The sequence below is a fragment of the Strix uralensis genome, chromosome Z, assembly GCF_047716275.1.
Source record: "Strix uralensis isolate ZFMK-TIS-50842 chromosome Z, bStrUra1, whole genome shotgun sequence".
NCBI classification, from domain to species: domain Eukaryota; kingdom Metazoa; phylum Chordata; class Aves; order Strigiformes; family Strigidae; genus Strix; species Strix uralensis.
Window position 1 is genome coordinate 12,802,330 of NC_134012.1, and position 22,330 is coordinate 12,824,659.

The following is a 22,330-nucleotide window of genomic DNA, read 5'->3' on the forward strand; positions in this document are numbered from 1 at the left end:
CATGTTCACAATTTTGATTTAATCTGTTCTGGTTGATTTAGAAATCTTTCATGAATTTTAAGTTGTAATTACTAGCTTGCTTAAGTTAGCTGCACAGCCTGTTCACTCTAATGCGTAAATCTGACTTGCATCTTTTGAATTGAGGATGGTGTAATATGGGAGAGAAGTGAAAAAGCTTTGATGATTGAACCTTAGTTTGAGTCTGAGTTTACAAAGCTTGTAATGGGGTTTCCGCCTCTGTCTCTCCCTCTGCTCCCACCTTGTAGTAAATTGAGCAATTCTGTAGGTAACTCACATTGACTTGGAAGTAGGCAAGCAAACTTAAATCCTGGAAATTCACAGCTAAGTCACCAAAACATTCTCTTTGTTTTTAATTGAAGTGTTTAGTTACTGTATAAACCCACTAAATTAGAAACTGCCCTTTTTTCTAAACATAGTTACTCCTGTTACTTGGAAACTTATTGCTTGTTTTTTAACTAATAAACTGTCTCAACTGACCTTTCCTATAATTTCTCTTTAAAGACAGCTTTTTTTTTTCCCCTCCCTAAATCAGTATTCTCTCTGCATCCCTTCTTGTTGAACCTTTGAGAATTGCACTTGAAACACAGTGGTGATTAACACACCTCCACACTTCAGGATTAGTTTTTGTCACCATCATTGTTTTGTGCTAGTGATTAACAGAGAAACATGAGCTATTTTGTGTGCTTTGAGCAACATCTGTCTTTGGAAAAGCAGCAAACAGTTTTTGGGGTTTTTTCCCCTTTGAGTTGCAGTGCAGCTCCTTTTCATCTTCTTGTCTTTTAAGTGCTACCAGATTATTTCATTTCTAGGCTTTTTTTACCTTCCATCATTTTCCTCCTAATCCATTTACTAGCCCTATAATCATTGTTTCCCCCACAGGCCCAGAATTTTACCTGTACTGTGCCCCTCTGTCATTGTTTTTCAGATCAGGAATGCACTTTTGAAACAAGTATCCCTGGATCACCCTCACATGCCATAATTTGGGTTGTTTTGTGGAGTGGTCTTGGAATTCACAACTACATTTTTTTGGGGTGACATTAAACCAAACAGATGAATGTCCACAGTATGCCAAGGGTGTTCCACCTGCTTACAGGCATTCAATCCAGGACTGGACTAGAACCAGTCCAAAGTTAAAGAACATTATTCTTGAGTAGCACAAGCAAGGAATGTCCAGCTGATTCCATACTCTGAGCCATTATCTCATTTTTAGATGAAAACTACGTTCCTTCTTTTGGTGTTACTGTAAGGCCTTTACCATCAGTTCTTGCAGGTATCTCATTAAGGCCAACAGGTATGTATCTACTGGTTTAGGCCTTCTCATCTGCCCTGATCCTGCCTTGATTTGGTCAATTGCTGCTAAGCTTATTCTAGAAAATACTGCTTTTACTGTTCGGGGTTTATGTATTTCTCTTAAAAGAGGAGTCTAATGTTATGGCAAACTACCTGTTGTCCAGGGAACTGGGCTTAATTTTTCCAGTAGATTCCTTCCCGTCACCTAATACAGCCAAAAATGTATGCCCTCTTCCAGTGCTGGATAATTACTTCTCTTTCTCGAAAGGTTCCAAACTTACATTGCTCGACTGGTCTGAAGTCTCTTTGGTCACTCTAATGTCCAATTTAATATGCTTTTTAAAATGTCATTTGTCTTCAGTCTGTAATGAACTGTATATGACTAAAGGCTCATCCCAACCTGTCAGTCACTGGCTTTCTAGGCCTCTTTGGGAATATCTTTTAAGCTGTAAATGTAACTTACTACAGCATCCTTCTATCAGCAGAATTAGAACCTGTGTAACAACTAAGCCTTATCAGACAGGACAAACTTTTCCCTTGTTTTTTCTTTACAATCTGTTATTTGTGGGGTTTCAAAATGTAAAGCTTTTTTTCTGCAGGTTACCGTCTTGAGTCAGCCCTGGTTGGTAGTAACTAGGATATTTATCATAGATTTGTTAGTAGACCATATGAAAGTGTGTTTGGCTCTTGACCGAACTGGATAGTTGACAAGTGTTTATATCATGTGCCTTTTTAACTGGTGGCAATTAATTATTTTGGCAGAGGCTTGGAAGACTGAAATGGCAAGGAGAACGAACAATCTCTTATTACTTTGGATGTGGAGTAGTGGTGGGTTTATGCAGAAAATCTGTACTTACATTGTCCATAGTATATCTGTTACCTGCCTAGCAGAGGTGTCTTAGAATAAAGCTGATCTTCTCAGGAACTGTGTATCAGTATTCTCTAAAGACGTGAAATACCTGAAAAACTTAGTAATAAAGATCATCCTTGTGTAATGAATTGTTAAACCTATCAAGAAGGTGGTCATCACTAGCAGATGGAGCACTGCTGTGATTTGGGTACAAATCAAAAGCATGAAGAGTCAGTCTTTTTTCTTCAAATTCCTCTTATTCAAAGCTTGTTGCAGTAAATGACAACCTGAGTAGTAAAAACTTCAGCTTTACTATTCAGCATCTGAGAATATACCTTCTTGTACCTTCTCAGGCTCCTGGTTATGGCGATGTAAGGCTTTCTTTGGAGACAATACCAGACACTGTAAACTTGGAAGAACCTTTTGACATTACATGTAAAATAACAAATTGCAGGTAATGATATCATGTGATTCTTGTGCTTTTTCCTGAGTGGGTAAGTTGTTGCTTTGTTTCATTTTTCAATATTTTCTCCTGAAACAACTCAAACCTGATCTTCACTGAGTTGTAGCAACATGAAACTACTTGAAATACATCTTTTGGATTTTAAAAAACCCAAAGAAAGAAAAAAGCTTCCATCATGATCTGTTAATACTATTTGAACTAGAAGATTGCCAAAAACTTGTAGTGGTATTCCATGGAACTGGCTGCAGTATCATGTAAGATTGCACCCCAAACTTAAATCACAAATCGTCTTAGTTCTTACTTAATCTTGTAATAGAATGAGTGTGTATATAGGATTTTTTAAACTACAATCAGTTGTATCAGAATAAACAATGCCATTTATATCCAGTCTGATTTTACCTCTAGTTCTGCACCACTGCTGGAATGCCGGCTAAACATTGTCACCATAGTCTTTGTACATCTTTATCCATGTTTTGACTTGATTTGTGTTTACCCTAGGATCTGTGGTAGCCCTTTATAAAAGGGTTGCAAGAGTGACACTTAAATAAAGTATGAATAGAAGTTGAATCCAGGGACTAAAGCATGTATCTAGTCTACAGATACTTCTCATGAAAATCTTGTATTCCATCCAAAATCTGAGCAGTATTCTGCTACCCAGTATTGCTAAACCCGTGACAGGATGCTTGTGTTGGACAAAGCTATATGCAACTGAATTACTGCACATCACAGTAGATCTTGTTTGCCACCTTGCACTTATTTATAAATGCTTGATTAATAGTAACCTGAATAATAAAGTAATCAAGCTTTTACATGTCTGCAGTCCTTGAATGCTTAAAAAAAGCCCACGGGTTTATTCTTTTTTTCAATTTCCTTTAGCAGTGAAAGGACTATGGATCTGGTTTTAGAAATGTGCAATACTAATTCCATCCACTGGTGTGGAGTTTCAGGAAGGCAACTTGGAAAGCTACACCCAAGTTCATCCCTCCATCTTGCACTTACATTGTTGTCTTCAGTGCAGGGATTGCAAGTAAGTCTTTATAGCATAGTTTGTTATAAAATAGCTGGTTTATAAGCTTTGTAATTCTTTCTAATAACTCTTATGAATATTTTCTGTTTCTAGAGTGTCTCTGGCTTAAGACTTACAGACACGTTTCTGAAGAGAACATATGAGTATGATGATATTGCACAAGTCTGTGTAGTTTCTTCAGAAGTCAAACAAAGCTGAAGAAAAAATTCTGTATTTCTGCTGGGCTTTTTTTTTTTGGACCAACTTCTTGATGTTTTTGTAGCCAAATCATATTAAAGTGTGTACAAACAAAACCAAATCCCTATATATCTATAAATGTAGCTGCTTATTTAATTTCTCTGACCATTTTTGAATGCTTTAAAATCTTAAAAACATGCATATGCATTTACTGAAAATAAAGCCTTTGGAAAAAAGTGTCACTCTAGCAAATTATATTACATTAACATTACTTCGGGGCAAGGGGGTGAGATTGTATGAAATAGCACTTCATACTTATTTAAAAAATAATTAAAATAACAAAAAATATTTAAACATTTTTTAAATTGTGGTTCTGACAAAATTGCTTCAGTTCCAAGAAACTTGCCTTTTACAGACAAGTTCCTGGAATCCAAACCCCTAAAAGAAATATTTTGTGCCACCTCATGTGGCAGTGTATTTGAATGGTGCATGCATAGCCCTAAGAACTGGAGCCTGATAAAGGCATGAGTTAAGAGTGCAGCTGGCACGGTTGAGGTGCTAGCAGCTAGAAGGCAGAGTATCAGCCAAAGAATGTGCTGGTTGTGGCTCAGTCTTTGGAAAGGAGTAATACAGCAAATCTGTCCCAATTAGCTGCAGTCTTGTGCAAAGCTGTGCGTCCCTGCAATACAGGGCATGCTGTGAACAGGCATGTTAATTCTCAATTAGTAGGGAACTGAAAGCTAAAATAGCGGAACACAGGCATTTTTTATTGTTAAACTGAGGCGGTGCAAATTATTCTTCCCATCCCAGAGGCATTTTAGTTTTTTAGGAAAACGAGAAGAACCCTGCATGGCTGCCCAAAATTAAGTCCTCCAAAGCATATGCAGGAAGGAATTCTGAACTTGGTTAAGCACTGAAATGTACTTTTCCCTAGCTTTGTTTTGACAAAACATGGAAATGTTTTTGGCTGAAATAGCTAAGGTCACCCAAAGGTAGCCAATACATAAAATGGTGACTGCCTTTCCTAGTTTAACACTAGTTAAACTGAACTAGTTAAACTAGTGTTAAAGATTCTATGCAGTGGCTTGTCATATTTCTCAGCTACCATATTGGCACTGTGCAACCTTTGTTGCACAGTATTTTACTTAAGGTTTTCCTGTGTATAAAATCTTTAAGTGTAGAATTCAATTTTAAAATAGTGGATAAATTTAGGACTGGCTTACTAAATTGAGGGAATGAGTCCATACAGGAAAAAAAAAATTAAAACTATATCCTGCACATCTAATAAAATGCAGAGCAACCAACATAAACAAGTATTTTAAAGAATACAATTTACCTGTTACTGTAGATGCATCAACAAACTAAAACAGTAAAACCACAACTATCCAGACAAAAAATGTAAATAACTTTATTTATAATGTATTTTCAAGTTAAACTGACACAAGTTGAAGGAGACGTAACCAAGTTGAAGGAGATGTCACCATATGATAATAAGAGGTAGGAGAGATACAGAAATGGTAGACAAGCTGCATTTTGCCAGTATGACTTTCTGTGGCCCTGAAACAGTGTATGAATCCAAAGCTGCACATTTAGTTCTTTCTCAGTATGCATGAGTGATTTTCTTTGTACTTGTTACAAAACCAAAAGGGCAACTAAAATTTCTAAGCTGAATATTTCATTGTGTCTTTGTGATCAGGCATAGTTAGAAGAACATAATTCCATGCAAGCAGGTTACAGGAGTTTACAATTTGAGTGCAAAACATTTTCTTCTCTAACAATTATCACATTTATATGCTGATGGAACAGTAATGATATGAAACCAATTTGGTGTTAAATGCATATTTGCTCAGTTGAATGATAAACTGCAGTTGACCTTAAATTAAAGCAGTATTTACAGGGATTATAGTTTATCACTTGATCTAGCAGGATGAAAAATTTTAGTGCAAAATAAAGTGCAGTTATTACACAGGAAAAGATTCTGTCCTCACCCTGTGATTAAGACATATTGCATGACACTGAAACAATCTAGCCTATTCAAGGCAAGATAGACTTTAGCATAAACGATCCCTCTGTTCCTGATTTCAATGGAAAAGCATGTAATGACAGCTCCTATTATTGATTTCACTGTTTTTTTAGTTAGGCTATAAAGCCCTTTATGTTAATATACAAGAAACAAAGAATGTTTACAAGTTAAGTATTGTGCCAGTCATAGCACATTCCTAAAGGGTTAGCTGATGCCATCAGCATTTTAATAAATATTCTGGTTACATATTTTTGTACTGGAGTAAAACCTAAACACGACAGTACTGTAGTATGTGAAATAAAAGTTACCACTCTATAAGATGATTTCAAGAGTAGTTTTCAGGTAACTAACCAATGTTTCATTTCATTAACCTTGGGGATAGTTCTTCCATAAATCCAGTAAACTATAGGGCTTGTACTTCACAGTACAACTTCTACAGCCAGTCTTTGAATATTCCCGTATTTTGTAGTTCTTAAGGAACTCTCAAGAGGTTCTTGACACTCTTGTCCTAAAGTAGAAAGGTGACTGCATGAAGGTTGCTGTCACAAAGGATAAATTGAGTATGAAAGTTACTTCAGTGCTGTCCAGTCCACTCTGGATTTATTGGTTCCCCTTATCAAAGTTAGTAAAATTCACTCTGAACAGTTGAAAATTTGAAAGAGAAAACTAAGAGGAACTGTGAAGTTTAACAGGAGATATGCTAGGAGCAATGCTTCTCTCCTGAAACAACATGCTATTCCAAGCAATGTACAGTAGTTGTAGCCCACCTACGGCCTCCATTGATCTTTCTTGTAAATGGTATCCTGTCCTATTAAATGTAACTGAACTTAAGTGGCAGTTTTCTTGAATGGACTAGATTCAGGATCTGAACTACTTCTGAAAAAAAATCCTATTAGGGATTTTCTTCTTTGTCATCAGATGTTAAGTGAGTACCTGTTACTTGGAAATGTATTTAATGTAAAGCTTATTGTTACAGCCTCAGAAAAGCAGCTACAGCAACTTACATAGAGAATTCTAAAAAAGCATTTTAATGCTGTGTATATATGCAAGCTCTATTGAATAAAGTATGAAATGTCTTAAAGTTGTGTAAGTTGCTCTATTAAACTTTACCTCTTTATTCAACAGATGGTAATATGGATTTCCTATTTTTGTGGTTTCTCCAATTTTAATTTCTCCTTGGATCCAGCTGCATTTTTCCCCCCCATTTTAGTAGGGGAAGACTCATACAATAAATGCACAACTGGCATTTGTTAGAGTCAGTACATGACTTAGCCCCAAATTTTGCATTTGCTTCTACTTGAGGTGTTCTTTTTTGACTGCAAGATGAATCAGATATGATGTCTGGAATCCAGGAGTTCCTGTGTATTTCTCCATTTGGGAGTCTACTGTTACTCCTCCACATACTTCCCTCTACATACCTTCTCAAGTCTAACTGGCCAGCAGAAATCACTCTGTCTTAGGAATCAAAGCAGGCTCCTCAAATCAGTTTTTGATACACAAAGAGGAAAGTGTGAGTATTGAGAACCTCTCTAAAGTAAAAACAAAAGTACCTTGTACCAGAAAGCAGTGTGAACAGTAAGCAGAGTAAAAAAAAGTTAACATCATAATACAGAAAAGCAGTGGTCTCTGAAAGAGTAAGATTCACTGAGCTAGAAAAGCCAGGGTAGGAACAGAAATACTACAGAGTGGAAGAATCTTTAACTTGGTCATATAATCATCACTTAAGATAGGTATGTGTAATGAAACTTAAAAAAAAAAAATCTTTAATTGTTTAAGCCAGTGATTTACCACGCAAGAATAGAAAGAGAATCCTTCTAAGGCAATTATTTTTTGATAAATTTTCAGTACTAGTTATTTGTACAGTCACAGGACTAGTTTTAGCTTATTACAATTAAGAATTTAAAGCTTATGTTAAATACCGCATACATATGGAATGTAATACAGTTTGCCATGCCTAGGAAAATAGTGCCATAATGCTGACCTCCAGGGCTACCATCATGATTTGAGGATGTACATGGCAGTAGAAAAGCCTAAAACTTCTTAATACTCTTTCCCAAGCCAAGTTCCATTTTGGATTCTGTGTATCATTTTACTCAGGATTAGTGTCTTCTCTTTCTCTACATTTTGTGGTACTCCCTTCATATGCAATCATCTCCTTCCCTCCTGCTCAATGAAGTTGAAAAATATTTCATGTTACTAATGACAGCCCCTCCACAAGCTTGAAGAAACAGACTTCCCAAGCATTCGTTTTAAGTACACTCTATAGTCCCAACACTGATTTATGTTCATTATAAAAGGGCACATCAGATGGGCCTAGTGTTTCAATATTTGACAGGGAGTACAGCCATAATGAACTTCACCATAAGAATAACGTGCCGTTTACACTAGCATTTTAGAATTAAGCTGTTATGCAAGATCAGCCCCCTACAAAACTCTGCATTCAGTAGCCCTGGAGATCAATCTAATGCACATACTGAAAATTACTTGTACGTAGGGATTTCAATAAACCACCTATTTAGTGTATTAATTTTCAGAGGAGTAACTATACATAAACGATATGTTCCAAGTTATGTGCGATAGATCTGTTTAACAGATTTATTCTAGTTTGCCAACACACACAAAGAATTTTCTGTCTTCTATTTAAGCAGAAGAGTTACAATGGTGCTTTTGCTACTAACTATGGTATGCATTTTGGGGTTATATACCATTCCAATTCACACACCTCCTTTAAGTCAGGAATGCTCTTCAGTGCTGCCACTGAAAGATCTGCTCCGGACATGATTTCTCAGTTGCTCTATGAGCTCTGGATTCTGCTGCTGTATCTGTTGTGCAAACTGCTGCCCCCTGTGTTGAACAGTTTTAAGTAAAATCAACAAGTGAAAAAACTGACAGGCAGCATTTGTAAGGAAACAGGATATCCCAGTACAACTGAAAGGTGCATTATATGGAAGTTAAGACTAAAAATAACTTCCTGCATAGTCTTAATCAAGGTATTTGTAGTATTATGACTTTATCTAAAGCGTCTCCAAAGAGGATTTTCATCAGAGCTTCATTTTTGTTCTTTAGGACTCTTACTTCTACTCGATAACATGGACAAAAAAGTACTACCTTAACTTGGTAAAACTAGAATTTAGCAACAAATCTGCTCCAGTGATTTGCTCCTTTCTTTTTTGAGAGGATCCATTCTAGTTGTTTAAGATAACTACTTTTATAGTTGAAGTGCAACCTTATATTAGTTTTTCCAGAAATACAGTGTGTGGCTGCCAACTTGTGAGCAAGATGTTATTAGTAGAAATCAAGCATACAATTACACCTTTTGTCTTGTATGGCTGAAGTAATGACAGATCCATCTCCATATCAGTTGTAGCTTAAGAGTTAGATTAATAGGTGACAATTCCATGTAAAAGATAAATATAACACTGGTTTACTAAAAAAAGCAAGTAAGTAAAACATACTACTATGGCTTCTCTGTAACTTCGTCATTTTGCCCAAGTAGCAAATTACCAAGACTCCTTCAAACTACAGTGCAGGTTGAAAGAAAGCCACGATTTTCATAGATCTAGGTGAAATACGTGTTTTTTGTGAAACCAGCCCTTGATTTTGTGGGAGCACATTCCTGTCTATGATGTGAATTATAAATTACTTTTGTCCTGAAGGAGCAAAACTTAAAAATAGTTTGAAACAGGCTAGAATGCTGAAATAAAGTAAAATGGTATGCCCTTTAAGAGGTCTTGCCATATAAGCAAATGACATTTTTGTGTAGGCTCTTCCAGATGATTATTGTTATTATACTATAAAAGACTTGGGTCTTGGTTTTTGTAAAAGCTACTCCTCGTTATACCGAGTTCGCTGAAGCCTTCCTAGTGTAAATGGAGGGATGCCAGAGCAAAACTTGTTGCAACCTGTGCTAAGTAAATCTGTAACTTTTCTAACTAGTGTCTGGGATATCAGGTAGTAAGCTTATCAACACGATTTGAAAGCACATGTAGGAGTACTTAAAAGATTTAAAGAAGCATTTTTAGTAAGTGGCATTTAGCAAGAAGAGTGTATGAGAACCACAAAGTGAAACTGAGCACACAATTCAGTCATTCCAATTGATGGAAATGTACAAAGCAAACAAACAAGATAGTAGAAAATAAGTCTTCAAGTTCTCAGTTTTAATAATAATCAGGCATACAATGGAGACAGGCCACAGTATAATTGTCTTGACACTAGCCCTTTTAAATAGATGTTGCACAATGATGCTTCTACAAATGTAGCAGTTAAAACTATGCAATTCTTACTTACGCATGGATCAGACTGGACAAATCTGACAGGCCACCAACACCCGCAGCAGGGCCACCAATGGCGTTTGACATCATCCCTGACATCCTGAAATAGTTAGCACAGCGTTGGCATTGGGGTATGCAGGGACCTTTATAGTAAGCAATAAACCGTAGTTCTTTTTTTGAATTGCTGGGAGGAAATAAGCTGCAAGAGAAAGAATCTGCAGTAGTTTTGTTTACAGTAAGCAAAAATAAATTACATTTTCAGGAATACAGTACTATCCTCCTTTTCTCTTACTAATTCAAACCCCTAAAGACATTTGTTTTAATGGTACTCCATTTTAATACTTACAATTGTTGAACTTGAGGATTCTGCATTAAACTTGCTGCCTAGAATAGACAATATATAGCTGAAATTACAACACATTTTCTACTGAGGTATCATTGGGTAATACAGGATTTTTTTTTCTTTCTTTCATCAGTAACAACTGTGATGTAGGTTAGGGGCCCAAAAATGGAGGCTAGAAGTAATTCTCAAGGTCAGACAGTGAGTCAATTTTTTTCCTTCAAAAGAAAAACTACACCACAGGAAAATAATTCATTTGTTCCTGGCTGAATGCCCTGTGTTCTATCCACTTGACCAGGCATCTTCTGGAAATGACGCAAAAAACCCTTTCCCATATTGAAGAGTACATCTTTTGACTCTAAACAGATGCAGACTGAGTAAGTCATGTGGCCACTGAAGTGGTACACAGAGTTCCAGTCCTTTTTAATCAGTAATGCCATCGGAGAACTCGCTCACTTCTTCCTTGCCTACCGTCTCTATTATTTGGACCATAGTATCAGACCAGATGTATCGATCTCTCTTGTGTGCTGTGCATTTCTATACGGAAGCACTGGTTGAAATGTCCTGTTCCAATGAAGCTACCGGAAAGGCAGTAAAGTTTTAAAGGAAATAAGTATTTTCTTCTCAAAGGAAGTACAGGTTTTTTTGCATTTTTTAATCCAAATTCCATTCTTCAAAGTTAATTAATACCATTTAGCTAAGAAAGCCATGCATGGAGAAAAAATTACTGAGGGACAAAACCACAATTTGCTGTTGTACTGGAAGTAAAGGAATGAACTATATATACATATTTATATTCACTGTTAGCACCTCTCGTGAAGTTTTGCACACTTAAGGATGTCAGGGATAATTTGAAAGTGTAAGAACAGAAAGATCTCTTGGGTAGTTCTCCCCAAGTAGTTATTTTAGTGTTTGGTAGACTGCATCTGAATCAACTACTATTCACTTAAGAGGTGATTTGTTTGTATTCATTGTTGTTAACTGCTATGTGGAAAATAGAAAATAAATTTTCACCATGCTGTTGACAAGTGTTTTACTATCACACCATCTCTTAAGAACAGCATAGCTAATCTGCGTACATTGCTGTTCATAAGTAAGATAGAATCAAGTGGAAGATGGGCATTATAGGAGATTTATGCTTCACTTCTTGTTTTGAGTGTAAAATGACTTAGAAAAGTTTAAGTTCAGTGTAATGAAACCATTTCCATTATAATAAGCATTAGAATTGCTTGTGTTATTAAACAAAGAGTTGTTCTTAAAACTTAAGTTTTAAAAACAGTATAATGTAAAGCTTGAAATATACTCACCATACTAATGAAAGCAGGATTGTTTATCAAGCTTGCCATGTCAAAACTCAGTCCAGTTCCAGTCTAAAACAAATTACAATTAAAGATAGGCTTACCTATAAAATCCCAGTTAAAACTATTGTAAATAAATAGATACAGAGCTAACTTACAGGACTGGACATGTCTCTTAGTTTCTGTTCTGCTATTTTCAAATTTGACTTATAAGAGTCATTCTCTGGATCAAGATCCAGTGCTTTTTGGTAACTGGTAACTGCTTCTTCGTATTTATTCACTGAGGTCAGAGCCAACCTAATGTGAAATAAAGAAATCTTGGGTAGAACATAAATGACCATCAAAAGATAATAATGATACATTTTGTGTTCTGAATCAGTATCTCACAACTAATTTTCAGCTTGGGCACTAAGTTAAAGCAAGTTTTGCTATTGTGCTACTACTGCTTAGTGTAAGCACTTGTTTTTGCAGAAGAGATGATCCCTCAAGAACTCATCTTGCATTGTCTGTTCCATATATATGCAAGTTTCATGAAAAAACTCCTTGGCATCATCAAGTGATTTAGCCTGTATTTAAGAACACAAGCTGGATCCAGCATCTGTAACTTTTTGCATAAGCTCAGGAATTCCTCTAAGTGTTTCCTCCAGTCCTTTTGATCCAAGCGATTATTCAGAAGGGTACATAGGTAAGTAGGGAGAAGATACTCTTAACGTGGATTCTGCAGCTTCAGGAAACCAAATACTGGAACCACAAGTTTCAGCATAATAGATTTTTGTCTTAAGATCAGTGGAAGTTTCTCATTTTGCATCCTCTAATTCAACAGCTTGACAAATGGGTTATACAGGATAGTAGTGGCATCATTAAGATGCTCTAAGAAACCATTGTATCAGGGAAGTCTACTTAATGTTTTGAAAAAGATTCTTCTCCAGCACAGGAGAGCACAGAACAGATCTACTACTTTTGAAATAGTATTTGTTTTCAAATTCGATTAGCTACTACATTTAAAACATCATCTTTCTTTGGACTATTCCAGAAGTCCATCTGGTTGCAGTTTCAATTCTATCTTCTACTGCATTTTCAATTTATACTGACCACAAAACTAAACTGATCTTTTCCACACTGTTGTGTAACCCATATTCAGCTATTTAGTACTCCAGTCCCCCTTTGGTATGTGCTGAGCTACACAGACTGGTTGATAAGGCTGTGCTAAGGCCTACTAACAGACCTTAGTCTTTTATACCAGGGCAAAGAGCTCAGATAAATTGGCTGTAGTCATTACTGTCAGTGGTGATGAACTCAGTAACAGTATGAAACTCCAGGAGTTTCCAGTAATGCTCTTGGAGGAACCCATGCAACATTAATGTGTCCTCTCTGTTTAACACAGTTACTCCCAAAAAACAATTCTCCCTTTTTGCCCATTAACTTGCCAGAATAGTTTCTGACCAGACAAGAAATGCAATCTGATATTTCTGTGATGCAATCGTGTTTTTTTACAGAGAAAGTATGTAAAATTCTGCTTCTTGGAACACAGTACAAGTCAGAACAGCGGACAATGGTTTCCTTGCTCACAATTCTGACCCAGACAAGTGCTCTCTCAGGGTCGTGCTGGAAGTATCACTTTTAGCTATCTACATGGCTCCCATCTCTGCATATTTCTGTGATCTTATATGGAGTTTCTGGCAAATCCTAAGAAAAACTGATATGCCTGCATAACGAAGTCAGAAAACACAGCTTTCTCATACGGACTTTTTGTTGAGACTCTGGTTTCTGCACTTGTTTTTTTCAGTTATTACTAAACAAGTACTGTTTCCTCATTCAGCCTATGGCCAATGTGTTATATCCATCTGCTGAGTTAAGCACTGGCTTGTAGGTCAAAATCTATCCTCTATCAAAACAACCAATCAAACAAAGAGAAGCTTGATTGCTCAAGAATGATCCCTCTTACATTGTATATCAAAAGGCACACTGGTCTTAACCCAAAACTCTAAAATAACCTCCAATTTCCAATTAAATCGGTCTGTAGCTTCCCTCTATCTCACTGAAATCAGGGGATCTCAGGTTGTGCTTATGAAGAAACTATCTGAAGAGAATTAAATAGGACAAAACAGTCCTTAAAATTTCAAAGTTAATTAATCATCTCAAAAGCCATTCAGGCTACGCTTTTGTTAGTAAAACAAATTGTACCATGGAAAGTTTTCAAGTGGTAGAATTCCATCATCTTTGATCTGAAATAAATGCCCCCTGGCATGGTTTTGTCCCAGGCCAACAAGCATTATCCCAGACAATTTTGGGGCATGGTTCAGATTTTAACACAGGCCAACTCAATTTAGCAACAGGCAATTTGAATGTGGCCACTCCAGACTGCAAACTAGGTTTTAGTAACATGGACATGGGTCATTTTGTGCCAGTTGACCCAATGAATAGTCCCAAGTATTTTTTAATTTACTAGTATATATATAACCTCAAAAGCCTTACACAGCATTCAGCCCACACCCACAATACATTTGATTATTGAAAATGCAAAGCTACATATCTTGGAAGAATGGCCCTTCACTCAAGTATATACCCCAATTCACAACATTCCTGACATTCTTTTCAGACAGCATTTAATCAGACCCACCACCTAAAGAAGCTATACTGTTAATCTCTCAGGCACGACTGAAAAAAACTACCAAAGGGACGTAGCTTAGTCTTGCTAAAATATCTGTTTCCAAAGAGCTATTGAACAGAAAAATTAAGCCTCTATTCCTGCTGGTGTGAAGCCCCAATACTTTTAGGATTCTGTTCTCTTTACAGCATCATTAACAGATTCACTGTTCCAAGTGCAGAATTTTGATTACTCATAAGTAGGTAGGAGGTAGAAAAAACACATCATGACTTTCTAAACTAAATTTGCAAGGTTGATAAACTGAAAGAAAAAAAAATGCAAACCGATGAAATCTGATATGAAAATGCTGAGATCAACCGCATGTATAAATCTTAAAGCTGACTGCCTGATAGGGTCATCTTCAGAAAACTGCTACACTTTCAGAAGAAGAATCTCAGATCCACTTATTTCAGAAAATCTATGGTAATTTACACTTGGGTCTTCAGTGTTTACTCAGATTTGTATTAGCTTACCCCATTCTCCCATACGCTTTGCTGTACTTTGGATCTATTGCTATAGCTCTCTCACAATCCTTTATTGCTTCCCTGTAGTTGTTGAGCTTACTTTGAGCAGCAGCCCTAAAAGAAAGATGGGAGGGAGAGAGCTTTGTCAAAAAAACAATAGAAGAAGAGAACCCAACCTTAGATATTCACATGTCCATGACTAACTCTAGACTTGTCTAATCTTACTGACTTTTCATTCACTATTTAGGCAATGCCTCAGCTTTCCTCAGTTAAGTAGGACAAGCAAATGTTCTGAATTAAGTATGTGCTTATTAAGTGCATTGCTAGACTAGGGCTTTGGAGAACACACACTCACCTTTGAGGACACAAAGGATAAATAATTCTAAGGAACTGTGCACAAAATACATCATAAAACCTATTACAAGAATTGAAACTCTCAAGTAGTAGTTTACATAAAATCATTGTTTAAGCAGAAGTATTTTATACAATTGGCATTTTCCAGCAAGAAGTACAATTTTACTGCCATTCAATGGAATGCTGTGATTTTTTCCCTGCTCAGTTTTTTAGCAGGCAACTCATGCTTGCAAGTAAATCGGGATAACATTTCTCAATATCTCTGAATTACTAAATTACAATTGCATCTCTATACTAGAGAAATACTAAATGTTGCAGGCATTTATACAATAAGATTAAAGACTTGCCCAAATTAAAAGGGACATCAGAACAGATTAATAATCAAAACTTCCCCAGTCTGAAAGGTCTCAAAACACTCTAACTCATTCTTCTTTGATTAAAAAACTAGATATGACGATCTTTCCATTGCATAAAGCGTTCTTCTTTTTTATTAGGAATGCTAAATGCTACAATCATCACTATATTCAATCTCTTCTCCTGTGATAACCTCCAAATTGCATGGTTTTTCTGACTCTGATTAAAGTATCTTCTGAATGGGACTACTTATATATTTTAAATATTTAGGCTGCTTAACATTTGTCCGAGTTCACATGTGCCAGTGAAAATATATGCATAAAAGCTGAGGACAATGCTTAGTCTCTCATGTGTTTGAAAAGAAAGTGTTTTTTCCATGTTTACAAATAATTTATATGGCCAGGTAAAACTTCAAGGGCATCTCAGCTCTTTTTCTCACTGCTGTGAATAAAAAGCAATACTGTTGAAGGCAGTATGTTTCCATTGCTCCCAAACTACTTAAGAAAGATAGAGTAAGGCCCTATATTTATTCAAATACCACATCACTCACAGAACTCCAAGCAACTGCCTGTCTTCTTTTAAGTATCTTCATACAATACTGTGCTTACTGACATCGAGATTCATTTTGGTTCTCACAGATGTGATATATGACGACGTACCACACAGAGTGAATTATTTCTACTCTTGCCAGTCACAGATTTGGTGCTTAAACCCTATTCTACTGAGGAAACTTTCAGTGATTTGGGGAGGCTTTTGTATCTGGTCTTATATTTCAACTTTACACCTAAAATCACTTATGGGATCAGTTTTCTCAAGGAAAATAGACAATTTACACTTTGACTGCTGTCGTAAAGAGGTAAAATATTAGTAAACTGCACATTTCCTTTTTCCTTATGCTTGCCACAAAACACAATCTTTCACTTGTATTTATCACAAACTAAACTCTGGAGTAATGGAAGCACAGCTCCAAAAATAGAAAAATCCAGTGGTTACAGTGCCACAAGCCCTTGTATATATCCTTAATGTATTCTCCTGGTAATGGAGGCACTGAAGAGTGTAGAGTGGAGTGGCACTAGAGGCAGGCTAGTTCCAGTAGGGCTTATGAACTATAGTGCCTTTACTGTTATGCAGGTCTTCTAGGCAGTATTCTGAAAGAGCATACTTATGCTACTGGGTTAACATGCACTTCCAGACTTCATTCTTCCCCTCTACTCCACTCTGGTCAGACCCGACCTGGAGTACTGCATCCAGCTCTGGATTTCTCAGCACAGGAAAGACATGGACCTGTTGGAGCAGGTCCAGAGGAGGCCACAAAAATGATCAGAGGGATGGAACACCTCTGCTATGAAGAAGGCTGAGAGAGTTGGGGTTGTTAGCCTAGAAAAGAGAAAACTCCAGGTAGACCTTAGAGTGGCCTTTCAATACTTAAAAGGGGGCCTATAGGAAAGATGGGGAGGGACTCTTTATCAGGGAGCGCAGGGATAGAAGAAAGGGTAACAGTTTTAAACTGACAGAGGGCAGGTTTAGATTAGATATAAGGAAGAAATTCTTCACTGTGAGGGTGGTGAGACACTGGAACAGGTTGCCCAGAGAAGCTGTGGCTGCCCCCTCCCTGGAAGTGTTCGAGGCCAGGTTGGACGGGGCTTTGAGCAACCTGGTCTAGTGGAAGGTGTCCCTGCCCATGGCAGCGGGGCTGGAACTAGATGGTCTTTAAGGTCCATTCCAACCCAAACTATTCTATGATTCATCTTCTCCCATGTCACTATGTCTATGGTGAAGACTACATTATACAATGAAACTACAACATCCTTGTTATTTTTCAACAGGTCATGCATAAAAATGCTGAGTATTTATACAATGCTTGAAATCTCAGAAATAGTCTTCCCACATTGATGATATTTTTTCCAGAGAAAGTCAATAGTAGGGGAGATGGAGATGGCAGATGAGTCAATAGAACAGCAGAAAAAAAAAAATCTTTCCACTCTCAACAGACTGGGAATCACAACCTATGTTATGATTTAATATACACTACATAACTCACAAAAACCTCATCTCAAGTGTTACACGTAATTTTAAAGCCCATGTTACACCTTTAACTGACTTTCGCTCTAGAGCTTTTAAAAATTTAATATAAATTTCTGTATAGTGGGTTTTTTCTAGCCTCGTGTTGTTTTGATCTACTTCACAATTTATCTTTGAAATAATGTTAATGAAGTTCAGGAATGAAAAATGTGTACTATTTTGTTTTTACCTGTTGCAGTAATAGACCGCATTGTTTGGATCCAGTTCTATAGCCCTAGTATAACAATCCACTGCGGCACCATAATTTTCTTCTTTCATATGATTATTACCTGAAATAAATTTTAAAAAGCTCCTAAGTAGTTAAAAGATACCGTGCTATGTATGAAAGAAATAGAGCAGCCACATTATAGCATCTACATAAGGTAGTTATGATTGCACTTTTTTGAGATACATTCTTTTAAATAGAATTGGCACAGAATAATGCAAATAAAAATATCTGCTATGTCTGTAAAGTTTATTATCTACATCGTAGTCCAACACATAAACCTTCCCCTTCTCATCTTGCTATTTTGCACCTTCCAGCTAGTTTCTGCTGTTAAGCAAAGATCACTTTGTTGAGAAGTGTAATCGTAATTCCAGTTCGACTCTAATATAGATTCATCAGTTTTAACTATCTTTGCAAGCTGCATAATTCAATAGGCTGTATGTTAATTCCTTTTTGGTCTCATTTTCTCACATGTCCCAACAACTTGCTTGTAACTATCCATATAACATGGAAAATCAAATAAAAGCAAAACTAAGCACATAAGCCCAACTTCTGTGATGCCACATAATTCATTAATTAAGATAATGAAAAGTATGTATAGCACAGGCAATCTAAAATGATTCAGAGGTAACATATCTCACCAACAAAGCTCAGAACTTCTACTCTATTACAAAGTTTTATATTTTTTAAGTCCAGTGAAAAAATAGAAAAATATAACTTTTCTATGGAAAGAAAATTCAGAAGTAAGGTCTTTCAAAACAAAAGATATCTTACACATACTTTCCTCTCCAACCGAGAGCAGTCCTGGTAGTTTCTTTCTTTCCTGATGACAGAGTAGTAGTGTGCCCAAGCTTAAGGTTTTCCCTGGTCCTGCGACTATGGATCTTTGGCCTGCTAGATCCTACAGAAGCCTTGGTTTCACAGAAATGTCAAGAAATTGTCAAGAAAATTATAGACTTCCACTGACTTCCTTGTATTTTGGCAAAATATTTCAATCCTCTCTCAAACTAAGCAAGAGAAGGGATACATCAGTAGGTTACTACAGATAACTGGTAAGCAAAGGCTGGAAAAGTTCAGTCAGTGCAACATTTTATCTCTGATAGAAAGCAAAAGACTGTGGAGCAAGCAGTCCTAGGTGCTTGTACTAATTAAAAACAACTATACTCGCATTTATTTGTGAACATGCAGAGCTTGATAAACAAAAGCAGATTTAAGTAACTAAGTATCATCAAGGTAGTACAAAATTATCTCTTCCCAATAGTGATACACTAGACTGTAACTATAGTCAGCAATCCCTGCCAGTGAGAAGGCAAACTGCAACTATAATAGCATGTATACCTTCAAAACATACAGAGAATGTAACCACATCTGTCTCAGTTCTACATGCCCACCATCTACACATCTCCCTTTGATCTAAGGTAAAGATCTATACACTAAATCCTGTTGTCAGATAAAAGACTTGCAAGTTAGCTGCACTCAACAAGATTGCAGCAGTTAACATTTCTCTAAAACAAAACTGCCATCAATGACTATCAAAGTCGGAATTTCTGATACTGCTCTGAACTAAAGATGACCGGGGGTACAGGGCTAAGTTGGAGCAAGTATCAGTGGTTACCTTTCTTGCTCTCTCTCTCCACCTCAAAATTGGCTAAAGGAAAACAGAAAAATAGCTAGACCTACTATTCCTGCTGAGATTAAGCAATGCAGGATAAAAGGAAGAGCAACAGTAATATTTTATTATAACATCACACAAAAATTCATAAGACAAAAAAAGACCCAAAAATGGCTATACTTTTAAATTGTGTGTCCTCTATAACAAAAATAGTACCTATTGTTATGATTTATATCGTGGTAATATCCAGATCTTTTTAGGATCAAGCCACTATTACACTATACAAACCTGCACATAATCTGTGCTCTTACATAGTTTACATTAAGCCAAAGTGTCAAGTGATACACAAGGGTAGGCAAGTAAATTCAACTATTTGCTAGTCTGGACGGTGTATTACTTCCTGGTTTTATAACAACCAAGAAAGAAAACTCAGATATCTGATTTTGTTTTACCATTCATTAGCCAATTTTTACAGGTATTAGGGCTAGTTTGAGAGCAGAGGAGGAGCAGGCTGGTGGCCACAAAGGTGAGGGAAGTTATTCCACTGGTAAGGACATACAGATAGAAATGAGGAAATGACAGATTTATAGAATTACAATATTATAGAAGATATGGGTCAGATGGACTTCCCCAAGGTATATAATTTATCTCCCTAACTCAGAGCAGAAAATACTCATAACTGAAAAACATGATAGTGGTGATAGATAATACATGTGTGAAAAAGAGGAGGATTAATATGACAGAGCAGCATTAGAAAACAGGGCAGGGAGTTTTAATTTCATTATGGGAAATTAAACAGTGACATTTCAAGCAGGTCCAAACTGCTTCCTAATGCCTCTGATAGCTGGCACTTTAAATGGCCCTTTGTCAAAGTTTAGACCCTTTCAATTTTTTTCAGTAGAGACACAGAATTGCTTTAGTAGCACCACACAAAGACTAACACCAAGCACACTAATTTCACTTCCTCAGTCTATTTCACAAATCCCTGTGGGCTGACAGATGACAAGACTGAAGTCCCACATTTCACACAGGCATTGCTTTAACAGCCACACCTGGAAAGTGCTGAATTTCCCCTACAGTCCAATAACCATATTGAGTGCTTCAGGTACTCCTCAATTCCCATGAGCTGGCAGTAACAGACAGCAAAATGAAAAGCCAGCATGCACAGCAGGTATGTTACAACTTACAAACAAATTTTCACTTATGACCTAACCTTGTTAGCTCTTATCCTTAGAATTAAAGAGCTAATGAGCAACTTTAACGAGGAAAACTTACTTTCAGTGCCAGTAATGGACTGCCTTCATGACTACAGATGACCAGTTTTAAGATAAGACAGACATGGAACTCAATCTCAAAAACAGTAGAACTTTTTCCACACCATTATCCTAAAGTTTTTGAGAGGATTACATCTGCCTTGCAATTAGAAACTTAACTTATTTTTTCTGTAAAACTCAAATATCTGAAAACCCAACAGGTCAAAAAAATGTGATTTATAAAGCATCAATCCACCTGATAACAATTCATATCAGTTATCAGTGCTACATGCCTTTTTTTCCCCCTCCTTTTTTGGGGGAAATAAAATAGGTTCCTGGCTAGCATTAGTGAAGACTTCTATGGTACAGTTGCTTTTCCTCACATAACAGCTGTAATATCTACCAAAGGGAAAATAAACAACTGGCTTTTCTGCAGTTTTTATAGAGCACACAAATTATTTCACATATGTGAAATACTGACCCTAGGAGGTTCACAAGAATTTTTCTGTTGGCTTCAGCTGGGTCAGCTTTTTAGCAATGTTTTAGAAATCAGCTAGCACATAATCATTGGCATCACATAACCATTTCAATATAAAGTAGAAACTTGTATAACAATTCCATGGACAAAGAAAGAAATCTGTAATATACTGATTCATTCTTTTTTAAGCTTCTACTAGTCAGGAACGTCGCCCAGAACTTTACATGTTATCCCTTAGTTTTTAAGCAATCTCCCAAGCAAGGGAGAGAATAGACTATATTTTCTTAAACCCCAGATCATAGAATCATTCAGGTTGGAAAAGACCCTTGGGATCATCGAGTCCAACCATCAGCCCTACTCTACAAAGTTCTCCCCTACACCATATCCCCCAGCATCTCATCTAAACGACCCTTAAACACATCCAGGGATGGTGACTCCACCACCTCCCTGGGCAGCCTATTCCACTGTCTGACCACTCTTTCTGTGAAAATTTTTTTCCTAATGTCCAGTCTAAACCTCCTGTGTTGGAGTTTCAAGCCCTTCCCCCTTGTTCTGTCACTAATCACCTGTGAAAAGAGACCAGCACCAATCTCTCTACAATGTCCTTTCAGGTAGTTGTAGAGAGTGATGAGGTCTCCCCTCAGCCTTCTCTTTCTCAAGCTAAACAGTCCCAGCTCCTTCAATCGCTCCTCATAGGATTTGTTCTCCAGGCCCTTCACCAGCTTCGTTGCCCTCCTCTGCACTTGCTCCAGCACCTTGATATCCCTCTCATATTGAGGTGCCCAATCACTTAGCCTTCTTACAACATACCAAGCAACAGAGAATATAAGCTTAAATTTTTGTGCAGGGTGCGTGTTGCCCAGCTGCTCTACTATCATTATCTACAATAACCCAAAAATCTTAATAAAGCATAAGATGTTTATTCCTATGTTTATTACAAACCTTCATCCTTCAGTTGGTCAGCCTTTTCAACATCCTCTGGTAAAGAATCTGAGAGAGGCAGCATGTCATTCTGTATGTAAACAAACCAAGATTTTTTTCACTAAAATATAAGCCCTGATATTATTAAAAACTTTTTTCATCCTGGGCAGCATTGTATCAACAAGCAACCAGATTTTCTG

The 22,330-nt window shown here is 36.8% G+C and overlaps 2 protein-coding genes across 7 annotated transcripts in view; one reads left to right on the plus strand and one right to left on the minus strand.

Moving 5' to 3' along the window:
* The window catches only part of TRAPPC13 (trafficking protein particle complex subunit 13), a 27,443-nt gene extending 20,511 nt beyond the window's left edge, over positions 1–6,932 (plus strand). For 2 of the 4 annotated variants that reach the window (XM_074855053.1, XM_074855055.1), the window contains 3 exons: positions 2,515–2,615; positions 3,501–3,651; positions 3,745–6,932. In XM_074855053.1, coding sequence (XP_074711154.1) covers positions 2,515–2,615; positions 3,501–3,651; positions 3,745–3,849 — 357 coding nt within the window. In that variant the 3' untranslated portion in view covers positions 3,850–6,932. The remainder of the gene's footprint in view (positions 1–2,514; positions 2,616–3,500; positions 3,652–3,744) is intronic. The other 2 variants (XM_074855054.1, XM_074855056.1) reach the window with 1 other exon arrangement.
* SGTB (small glutamine rich tetratricopeptide repeat co-chaperone beta) overlaps positions 5,213–22,330 on the minus strand; it is a 25,325-nt gene continuing 8,207 nt past the window's right edge. For 2 of the 3 annotated variants that reach the window (XM_074855058.1, XM_074855059.1), the window contains exons 4-11: positions 22,152–22,221; positions 17,831–17,930; positions 14,881–14,985; positions 11,919–12,057; positions 11,770–11,832; positions 10,469–10,506; positions 10,139–10,321; positions 5,213–8,695 (exon numbers count right to left, since the gene is read on the minus strand). In XM_074855058.1, the coding sequence (XP_074711159.1) occupies positions 8,584–8,695; positions 10,139–10,321; positions 10,469–10,506; positions 11,770–11,832; positions 11,919–12,057; positions 14,881–14,985; positions 17,831–17,930; positions 22,152–22,221 (810 nt within the window). In that variant the 3' untranslated portion in view covers positions 5,213–8,583. The remainder of the gene's footprint in view (positions 8,696–10,138; positions 10,322–10,468; positions 10,507–11,769; positions 11,833–11,918; positions 12,058–14,880; positions 14,986–17,830; positions 17,931–22,151; positions 22,222–22,330) is intronic. The other variant, XM_074855060.1, reaches the window with a different exon arrangement.